This window comes from Bombina bombina, chromosome 6 (assembly GCF_027579735.1).
Source record: "Bombina bombina isolate aBomBom1 chromosome 6, aBomBom1.pri, whole genome shotgun sequence".
Lineage (NCBI taxonomy): Eukaryota > Metazoa > Chordata > Amphibia > Anura > Bombinatoridae > Bombina > Bombina bombina.
This window is the reverse complement of record NC_069504.1, coordinates 1,097,456,249-1,097,467,636: the sequence shown is the minus strand read 5'-3', so window position 1 is coordinate 1,097,467,636 and position 11,388 is coordinate 1,097,456,249. Positions and strand designations below refer to the sequence as shown.

Sequence of the window (11,388 nt, the reverse complement as noted above, 5' to 3'; positions counted from 1 at the left end):
TGTTTATGTTTAAGTTTTTTTCTTTTCATTTATGAGAACAAACTTATTTTGGGTTGTGGATTAATTTTTTCAGCGGAAAATGGCTGTTATTATTTTTATCCCTCCCTCTCTAGTGACTCTTCTGTGGAGTTCCATATCTTATTGTATGGGTATTACTATCCCATACTTCACTAGCTCATGGACTCTTGCCAATTACATGAAAGAAAACATAATTTATGTAAGAACTTACCTGATGAATTTCTTTCATATTGGCAAGAGTCCATGAGACCCACCCTTTTTATGGTGGTTCTAAATTGCTTTTTACTCCTTTCTTTATCACCTCACTACTTGACTTTTCATTAAACTGAATTGTGGGTGTGGTGAGGGGTGTATTTATAGGCATTTTGAGGTTTGGGAAACTCTGCCCCTCCTGGTAGGAATGTATATCCCATACGTTACTAGCTCATGGACTCTTGCCAATATGAAAGAAATTAATGTATCAGGTAAGTTCTTTTATAAATTATGTTTTTCTGTATATCCAATAAACCTCGTTTCACTATTGAAATATTACTGTGTCCTTCAGTTATTTGATAGATCAAAATGAAATTGCTGATCCAAATATCCAATTTAGTTATAAATGAAAATCATGGAAATTGTCAGGGGTGCCTAAACTTTTGCATACGACTGTATGTATATATGTGTGTGTTTTTGTGTGTATATATTTTGCTCTAGACGATGGTAGTTAATAAAGTAACAATTTTTTACTTTACAGGTGTGCGCTCATGAATTCTTGCTCTGTTTTTGATGTTGTTACCCCCTGGAGGTCATATATCTAATTTGTAGATGGTAATAGAATAGGAACGTGCTGGCTAAGGAATCCTTGTGTGCTTTTTCTACCTTTTTTCTAATTTTTTCTACCTTTTTTTTTAGATTTATTCCCATTTTTTGATTCCTCCATGCACCCTTAGACTCAGACACTAGTGGTCTTAGGTTTTCCTACCAATATCATATTATATCGGGTGGTTCTTTGAGCTGGTTTGACTGAATCTTAAAGATAAAATATATATATATATATATATATATATATTTTGTAACTATTGAAAGAAAAGTGTGTAGGTCTTGCACGACCCACACTAAGTTCCCTCTGTCCAGCACCAGAGTATAAAGTCACATCTACCCTAACTAGTGCAATAGGAGATAAAAAAGACCTTATAAAAAGCCTCCAATTTTAAACGCACAGAAAAACAAACAATTCCCATAATATAAGAATTTGATAATAATTATGCTATACAATATTTAAGTTATACTAAATGATGCTTTATTGCCACCTTAGATTGCACAGACTCATTATACGAATGTGGGCCCACTTAGAGGATGTTACAATGTATTGGACAAAATATTATTTGTGACTTTATACTGGACAGAGGGAACTTAGTGTGGGTCGTACAAGACCTACACACTTTTCTTTCAATAGTTACAATTTAATACTAGATTCCCCCCTTAGCACAAGTTTTCCTGATAGATTAAATTAATCAGGAAATCTGATTGCGCAGGTCGAAATTAAGGGAGTAGTGCAATTGGTTGTTTTATATAAACTATATAGATATATACACACACACACTATATTAGCTAATTAATTATGTTTGTTTGTTCAGTGTGCCAAAAGCAGTAATGCATTTTCTGGTGAACCATGTGAAGGACACATTACAGAGTGAGCTTGTGGGTCAACTTTACAAATCCAATGTACTTGAAGATCTTCTGACAGAGTCAGAGGACATGGCCCAGCGTAGGAATGAGGCAGCAGATATGTTAAAGGTACGAAATATAAACTGTTTTTGTTATTCGTTTTCAAAAGGAATGAATTTGAACACATTTTATTGGAAATTCATTCCTTAGCTAAACAGTTAACTAACTAATGAACAAATACACAAATAGTTAATTCTTTCATTTAGTTTCTCCATTTAATAGATAGGGGAACAAACTGAACAAGTGTTCTAATTTTCATATTTGTTCATTAGTTACTTTCACTTGAATATGGATAAAAAAACTACTGATATAAACGGTAAACAAATTTGGACATATTGATAAATGTTATGACACTTTCCCCCGTATATTAGGTTATCAACCAACCCATTTGTCTCCTAAACTAATTTTTTCTCCTAACCTTTTGGTTTTCAGGCACTGCAGAGAGCCAATCAGATTATTGCTGAAATCCGAGAGACGCACCTTTGGTGAGACCCTTCATGCCAATTCTGACGGAGGATAAATCAAAGAGCTTGAAAGCTAATATAGTGATCGTCGCTCAGTGTATACTTGGTAGAATTTTATTTATAAAACCACATGCATTATGTATGGAAAGAATGGATGTTCAAGAGGGAAACCGCTGTATTTAGGAAATTGTTATACAATCCACACAATAAATATTACGTCCAATTGTTTCCCTGTGCTGATTTCCTCATTCATGCAGACCAAGCTTTGTGATAATGGGGAAAAAAACTAAATTACAAAACAGCCTATTAGCTCCATACAGCTGAGGCTTCTCACAGACTTTCATTTTATGGGAAATAAATTACTCAAAGTGCCCTGCGAACATCTGAAGACATTGGTTTTTAACTACACAGCAAATAAATGATCCACACAGTCCCTGCTGGTTTTATTGTGCTTACTCCCTTTATGGGTTTATAAAACAAATACAGTAAATAGCCTATTGAAAAGAAATAAAAAAAAAAAAAAATTGTGTTGAGTAAGAGCCATGCTAAATTGTGACTTGTTTAAAATATTTAAAATATAGGCTCTTAGATGTCTACAAGAAGACAATTTATTAAACCAGTTTTTGATGTTGCCCTTTTCCACTAAAGAAAATTAGGTCTCTTCCCCCCCCCCCCCCCCCCCCAACAAAAAAAAGTTAATTATAAAACATTCAGTGAGTGAATCTGCAATGACCTTCATATCTGTACCCAAAATCCATATATTATGTTAAATATATTGCAAACCTGTGCATCGTTTTGCCTGGATCCTGTACCAGTCATTTTTTTTTTTTTTTTTTTTTTAATTTTATGATTTTTTTATTTTTTTTTAAAGGATGTGAGTATTCCAGAAACAGGTGCATGATTATGTGGTTTAGCCGGCAAGGTACAGTTCAAAAGGCTTTAATTCATATACAATGGACTAACGCTGTACTTTGCAAGATAGTGTTTCTTTGTTATAGCCATTTTATTTCTTCACTTAATCCTAGAACTCACTGGAGGGTTTGCAATTGGAAAGATTTACAAAAGCTCAGGAGGTAACACGTTTTTTTTCTTGTCTTCTTCTGAACCAGTGCTGTTGTATGCAAGATGGGAACTCATAAAATAAACACTGCAGGCAGCCTGTGTTCACTGCAACATATCTGTTTGTGGCGATGCTTGCCCCTCCAAAGGGCATATTATATTCTTACACTGAAGTACATTGTATGTGTTGTCTGTGTTTTATTGTTGTAAATAAACTGGTCCTGCAGAAAATATGTTTCTTTGTGTGTGTTCATAATCCAACTAATCTAGTACATCATTAATCTGCATTATCATCATCCTCATCGATAATATAGATTTCCCAAGACAACTTTATATTGATATACATTTCAGTACCAAGCCTCTATGAAATGCTTAAATATATACACAGATCTGCATTCCAATGCATTTATGTATTGACACATTACTCATTAAATAATGGAGCACTAACAGTTTGTGTGTGACCCCATTGGACTAACTAACCCTTAATAAACCATTTAACATAGAGGAATCTTTACTCTGTATTCTCAGTAGTCTTTAAGAAACAGTGTTTCAGTCAATGAGAGGTTCAACTTTATCTCTAATATATAATCTTGTTTTGACATATTCTATATGGCTGGGAAGGTCACAAATACACATTACTAAATATTTGGGTATATATAACTAAATGGTTAAAAAAAAATGGAGAGTTTAAAGTGACAGTCTACACCAGGATATGTATTGTTTTAAAAGATAGATAATCCCTTTATTACCCATTCCCTAGTTTTGCATAACCAACACAGTTAAAATAATATACTTTTTAACTCTGTGATTACCTTGTATCTAAGCCTCTGCAAACTGCCCCTTTTTTCAGTTCTTTTGACAGACTTGCATTTCAGCCAATCAGTGTTTGCTCCTTGGAACTCCACGTGCATTAACACAATGTTATCTATATGAAAGACATGAACTAACACCCTCTAGTGGTGAAAAACTGTCAAAATGCCCTGAGCTAGGAGGCGGCCTTCAAGGGCTTAGAAATTAGCATATAAACTTCCGAGATTTTAACTAAGAATACAAAGAGAACAAAGCAAAATTTGTGATAGAAGTAAATTGGATAATTGTTTAAAATTGCATTTGAATAATGAAAGTTTGTTTTGGACTAGGCTGTCCCTTTAAGTTCTCACTCAAATCAAACACTGAAATCTCCTAGATTCCATTAATTACATGACATCAATCTCTCTGCCCCCCCCCCCATATTTCATGCTAGACAGCTGAAAAAACTAAATGTATGCTTACCTGATAAATTAATTTCTTTCGGATGGTTGTATGTGTCCACGATTCCTTACTGTTGGGAGTTCATCACCTGGCCACCAGGAGAGGTAGAGACACCTTACACCAGAAGCTTTAATATCCGTACTACTTCCAGGACCCTCCCAAGTGAAATACTTTTAAGATACTGTCCGTGTTCTGTCAACCAGGGCCCGTCGGGTGTGGGATCGCCCGATTCAGTTCGGCCTCCTGGGGAAGCGTTGGCCTCTGAGGCTTCGTGGGCCCCAACCTCGGGGCCGGGGTCGCTTATCAATCCGGCGAGGGATAATTTTGCCTTCCATTATAGGCTGGCACGTCTACGTGTCCTATTAAGGCATGTTTTGGCAGTGCTAGAGGATTCCAGTCCTAGTGGGCCGAGGGATCCGAGGCCTTAGATGCCGGATGGCAAGCTGCGTTAGACGTTTGGTGATGAAGCTAATCTTGACGTCTCCATTTTTTATGCCTTTTATGTATCTGTTCCATTTCTGAGCTTAGGTGAATGGGGCCTCTGATCGGCTGGTCCTGTTGGCGTACCCATTCTCCTTGGGCGTTCACCTGCGGGTGCTGCCTTACTTTTATTTTGATCCGGATAGGATGTATTTGATTTGTTTTTATAAACTCACGTCTGATATAACTTCTGTTTTGGTAACGTTCTTTCTCTGCAACTGATACTTGCAATTTTGTGGTCGCATGGGCACTTCCTCGGAAGTTGCACACTTTGGTTAAGAACAAAGTTATGTTTCTAGTTCATATTATTGAACCTTCGGGTTAATTTTTCTTGGACCTTAGACAGTTCTGGAGTGTTCTTGTACCAGCCAGGTACTTGTTGGGCGCTATCTGCTGTTCCTTGGGTTCATGTCACCCTCGTGGTGCTGATTATCCTGTCAGATTCTAAATGTCTCTTTGGCCTATTGATATGGACTCCGGGCTCAGATCCTTTTACGAAGTATGGGGCCTAGGGTGTAGATCCAACGCTTTTGGAAGGAAAGTTGCGAGCTCCAATATAAGTTGGTCTTTTCTGGCAATTTGCTTGAGATACGTGACCGACTTTTTCAGACGTCATCGTAGTTCCTAGGGCCCTGGGGACTCGTAACCATAGGTTTCCATTCCTTTGGATTTAGGAGATGTGAATGACCTCTGGTCTGGGTGGTGGACAATCTCGGGAGACTGATCCTGCAAGGATCTCTGGAGACTGTCATGTTCTCAATATAAGAACTGCCCCTTGTCATCCATGGTCTTTAGACTCTGGGTGCTATCCTTTGACCTTATTATAGATCTAGCCCTTTGGTTTTGAGGGTAGGAGGTCTGGGGTCAGTTACAGTCTTTCGCCCATAGGAGGCAGCTTATGGATTCCTCAGAAGGTTAGATCTTTCGATCGGTTCCGTTTTTCGAGGACCATGTCTCTTGCCTGCAACGGGTATGTACGGTTCGGTGTAACCTTAGGGTTTGGTTCTCCCGCGTGTCCCTTTGGAGGGGGCTCGGTTTCTGACTCTCATGGGAGATTAATATCGGCCTAAGGCTTAAGTTTGAGGTTTTCTGACGGGTCCCTACTTTTGGGACATCTGATGCTTCCTTGTAGACTCCAGTTGTCGTACCAACTGGGCTGGCGATATTGGCCGGAGGGTCTCGCCTCTATTAGTAGGGTGGTTACCGTTGCTTTAATCCTATTCTTCTCACCTAGGGTGGGGCAGGGGTTATTGCGTGTTCTCCTTGATTTGGAGGTACTTCATTATCTGTGAAGGGCCCGTGGGTCCTTGTTTTTCTTACCTCGTATGTTTTTTTTCCCTTCCTTGCGTTCTCAGAGTCACGGAGATGGATTCTGGTATCAGGATGCTGTGGGTCAGAGTACCTTCTTCCCTTGAGGAGTGTTCCTCTTTATGGAAGGCTGCAGTGTAGGGGTCGGTGGGGGACTCTTGGTGCCCATCTTTCTACTGGTGGCGTCTGCTGCTGGGATGGGACGCTCCTTGGATTCTGGAATTTTCTGGTCGGGAACTGTTGAGATTTTTCGGCACTTCTCGGTGGGATGAGTCCCACGATGGCTTAGGACAGCTTTTCTGCCTGGTGATTGGGAGTGTTTGCTTAAAGGTGGCTCTGTGTCCTCTTGGAGAGCTCTTTTTTTAGCTGCTAGGATGGTTCTCCTGTCTTTGCTTGTCTAGCCTGGCGGTTTTCGACTTGTCTAGGATGCAAGAGGGAACTCGTGGTTTTCTGGAACATCATATGTGGTATGGTGCTGTGTCAGGAATATGAGGGTGGCCTTCTGGTCATCCTAGTGACGTTTTTTCCTGACTATGGATTTATCTTTCTGGTCCTTGTCCTTCTAGGGAGTTTGTCTCCCTGTGTAGTGGTCCTGTGGCAACCTTGGGTTGCTCTGTTTGATTAGAGCCAGCGTTGGATGGTCCTTTGCATCTCTCATGGGGTCCTCTATTCTCCCTCTCGGGGGTAGAGGCTTTTTGAACTTTAGGTTGAGGGTTCTTTTCGTGGGAATCGAGTGCCGCAGGGTTTATTCCTCAGAGGCTTTTGTGCTCAGCAGACTCTGGGTCTGAGTGGTCTCTAGCACGGCTTTGCAGGTTGTGTAACTGATGAGCAGTTACCTGGGCTTCCGTTTTTTTCCCTTGTCTTTTATAGATTTTTTTTGTAGGGTGTCGGCAATTTCAGGCTGTGGTGCCTTTCGAAGGGGCCGCCTTTTTGTACCCGCCCTTTGTTTGCATTCAGTGTCCTCTAGCTTGGGTATTGTTTTCCCAAAAGTAATGAATGCAGCTGTGGACTCTTCCCATTTAAGAAGAAAACATAATTTATGCTTACCTGACAATTATTTTCTTCTGACAGGAAGAGTCCACAGCTCCCACCCGGGTTTAATCTATGAGGTGGGCAGTAAATCTTTGTTCTTCTGGCACTTTTTTCACCCTGATATTTCTGCTACTTTTCCTTGTTCCCTTGGCAGAATGATTGGGGGATGAGGGAAGTGAGGGAGGTATGTAAAGCCTTTTGCTGGGGTGTCTTTGCCTCCTCCTGGTGGCCAGGTTTTGAATTCCCAAAAGTAATGAATTCAGGTGTGGACTCTTCCCATCAGAAGAAAAGAAAATTATCAGGTAAGCATAATTTGTTTTCTTTCCTAAGATATGGTAAGTCCACGACGTCATCAATTACTGTTGGGAATATCACTCCTGGCCAGCAGGTGGAGGCAAAGAGCACCACAGTCAAGCTGTTAATTATCGCTCCCCTTCCCACAATCCCCAGTCATTCTTTGTCTTTAGTGCGTGGAGGAAGTTAAGTTTAGGTATCTGAAGAAAATTGGATTTTTACTACAAGCGTTTTGGGGTATATAGCCGTATCCCACGTTAATCTTTGCAGTGGAGTAGTGGTGGCTGTAAAGCAGTTAGGAACTTGTAAGGTGGGCCTTACATTGTTCTCTAACAGTTGCTGCCCCAGTATAGAAAGCCAGTTACTCTGTTCTTTCTTTTACACAGGTCTCTGTGAATAACTGTGTCCTCTCATGCCTTGTGACTGTCTACATGCCGGACAGCGGATTTAGCAGATAAGTGCTCTCTTCCAGGTGGCGAGACTATGCACTTAACTTTCTCAGAGAACCTGCTAAGTTAATTGGGACATAGATAATCCTGTGGTAAGGGTTACATTTGGGCATGGGGCAGGCACTGTTGCATGTGTGAGACAGCCATAACTTTTAAAAGAAAGGGTTAATGTTTGTGGGCTCTTTAATCTGAACGAATCACTTCAGAATAAGTTTTTTTTTTTTTTTTTTTTTGGAACTGTGTTTCTTTCATGTAATTAACAAGAGTCCATGAGCTAGTGACGTATGGGATATACATTCCTACCAGGAGGGGCAAAGTTTCCCAAACCTTAAAATGCCTATAAATACACCCCTCACCACACCCACAAATCAGTTTTACAAACTTTGCCTCCAAGGGAGGTGGTGAAGTAAGTTTGTGCTAGATTCTACGTTGATATGCGCTCCGCAGCAAGTTGGAGCCCGGTTTTCCTCTCAGCGTGCAGTGAATGTCAGAGGGATGTGAAGAGAGTATTGCCTATTGAATGCAGTGATCTCCTTCTACGGGGTCTATTTCATAAGGTTCTCTGTTATCGGTCGTAGAGATTCATCTCTTACCTCCCTTTTCAGATCGACGATATACTCTTATATTTACCATTTCCTCTACTGATTCTCGTTTCAGTACTGGTTTGGCTTTCTACAAACATGTAGATGAGTGTCCTGGGGTAAGTAAGTCTTATTTTCTGTGACACTCTAAGCTATGGTTGGGCACTTTATTTATAAAGTTCTAAATATATGTATTCAAACATTTATTTGCCTTGACTCAGAATGTTCAACTTTCCTTATTTCCAGACAGTCAGTTTCATATTTGGGATTATGCATTGAATTATCATATTTTTTCTTACCTCAAAAATTTGACTTTTTTCCCTGTGGGCTGTTAGGCTCGCGGGGGCTGAAAATGCTTCATTTTATTGCGTCATTCTTGGCGCGGACTTTTTTGGCGCAAAAATTATTTTCCGTTTCCGGCGTCATACGTGTCGCCGGAAGTTGCGTCATTTTTTGACGTTATTTTGCGTCAAAGATGTCGGCGTTCCGGATTGTGGCGTCATTTTTGGCGCCAAAAGCATTTAGGCGCCAAATAATGTGGGCGTCTTTTTTGGCGCTAAAAAATATGGGCGTCATTTTTTGTCTCCACATTATTTAAGTCTCATTATTTATTGCTTCTGGTTGCTAGAAGCTTGTTCACTGGCATTTTTTTCCCATTCCTGAAACTGTCATTTAAGGAATTTGATCAATTTTGCTTTATATGTTGTTTTTTTCTTTTACATATTGCAAGATGTTCCACGTTGCAACTGAGTCAGAAGATACTACAGGAAAATCACTGCACAGTGCTGGAGCTACCAAGCTAAGTCTGCTATAAACTTTTGGTATCTGTTTCTCCAGCTGTTATTTGTATTGCATGTCATGTCAAACTTATTAATGCAGATAAAATTTCCTTTAGTACTGTTACATTACATGTTGCTGTCCGTCAACATCTAATTTTCAGAGTGTTCCTGATAACATAAGAGATTTTATTTTTTAAATCCATTAAGAAGGCTATGTCTGTTATTTCTCCTTCTAGTATACATAAAAGTCTTTTAAAACTTCTCTTTTTTTCAGATGAATTTTTAAATGAACATCATCATTCTGATACTGATAATGGTTCTTCTGGTTCAGAGGTTTCTGTCTCAGAGGTTGATGCTGATAAATCTTTGTATTTGTTCAAGATGGAATTTATTCGTTCTTTACTTAAAGAAGTGTTATTTGCATTAGAAATAGAGGATTCTGGTCCTCTTGATACTAAATGTAAACGTTTAAATAAGGTTTTTTAAATCTCCTGTAGTTATTCCAGAAGTGTTTTATCTCCCTGATGCTATTTCTGAAGTAATTTCCAGGGAATGGAATAATTTGGGTAATTTATTTACTCCTTCTAGACGTTTAAGCAAATTATATCCTGTGCCATCTGACAGATTAGAGTTTTTTGGGACAAAAATCCCTAAGGTTATGGGGCTGTCTCTACTCCTGCTAATGTACTACTATTCCTATGGCAGATAGTACTTCATTTAAGGATCCTTTAGATAGGAAAATTGAATCTTTTCTAAGAAAAGCTTACTTATGTTCAGGTAATCTTCTTAGACCTGCTATATTTTTAGCGGATGTTGCTGCAGCTTCAACTTTTTGGTTAGAAGCTTTAGCGCAACAAGTAACAGATCATAATTTTATAGCATTATTATTATTCTATAACATGCTAATAATTTTATTGGTGATACCATCTTTTGATATCATTAGAGTTGATGTCAGGTATATGTCTCTAGCTATTTTAGCTAGAAAAGCTTTATGGATTAAACTTGGAATGCTGACATGTCTTCTAAGTCAACTTTGCTTTCCCTTTCTTTCCAGGGTAAATAATCATTTCGTTCCTTTCCTCACAACAAGGAACAAAAGCCTGATCCTTCATCCTCAGGAGCGGTATCAGTTTGGAAACTATTTCCAGTTTGGAATATATCCAAGCCTTATATAAACCTATAGTCAGCTCCTAAGTACCTATGAAGGTGCGGCCCTTATTCCAGCTCAGCTGGTATGGGGCAGATTACGTTTTCTTCAAAGAAATTTGGATCAATTCCGTTCTTAATCTCTGGTTTCAGAAACATTGTTTCAGAAAGGTACAGAATTGGCTTCAAGTTAAGGCCTCCTGCTAAGAGATTCTTTTCTTTCCCGTGTCCCAGTTGACACAGCAAGGCTCAGCATTTCTGAAATGTGTTTCAGATCTAGAGTTGGCTGGAGTATTTATGCCAGTTCCAGTTCTGGAACAGGGGCTGGGGTTTTATTTTATCTCTTCATTGTACCAAAGAAGGTCAATTCCTTCAGACCAGTTCTGGATCTATCATTATTGAATCGTTATGTTAGGATACCAACATTCAAGATGGTTACTGTAGGACTATCCTGCCTTTTCTTTAGCAAGGGCATTATATGTCTACAATAGATTTACAGGATGTGTATCTGCATATTCCGATTCATCCAGATCACTTTTAGTGTCTGAGATTCTCTTTTTAGACAAGCATTACCAGTTTTGTGGCTCTACTGTTTGGCCTAGCCTCAGTTCCAAGAATTTTTTTCAAAGGTTCTCGGTGCCCTTCTTTCTGTAATCAGAGAATAGGGTTTTGGTATTTCCTTATTTGGACGATATCTTGGTACTTGCTCAGTCTTCTCATTTTCGAAGAATCTCATACGAATCGACTTGTGTTGTTTCTTCAAGTTCATGGTTGGAGGATCAATTTACCAATCAGTTCATTGATTCCTCAGACAAGGGTA

At 39.2% G+C, this 11,388-nt stretch overlaps 1 protein-coding gene across 1 annotated transcript in view; it reads left to right on the top strand.

The window, feature by feature from the left end:
• DNM1L (dynamin 1 like) overlaps window positions 1–3,479 on the top strand; it is a gene marked incomplete in the record, with an annotated part of 105,058 nt that extends 101,579 nt beyond the window's left edge. The window contains 2 exon segments of the mRNA XM_053719016.1: window positions 1,635–1,794; window positions 2,158–3,479. Coding sequence (XP_053574991.1) covers window positions 1,635–1,794; window positions 2,158–2,214 — 217 coding nt within the window.
• Window positions 3,480–11,388: the final 7,909 nt, after the last annotated feature.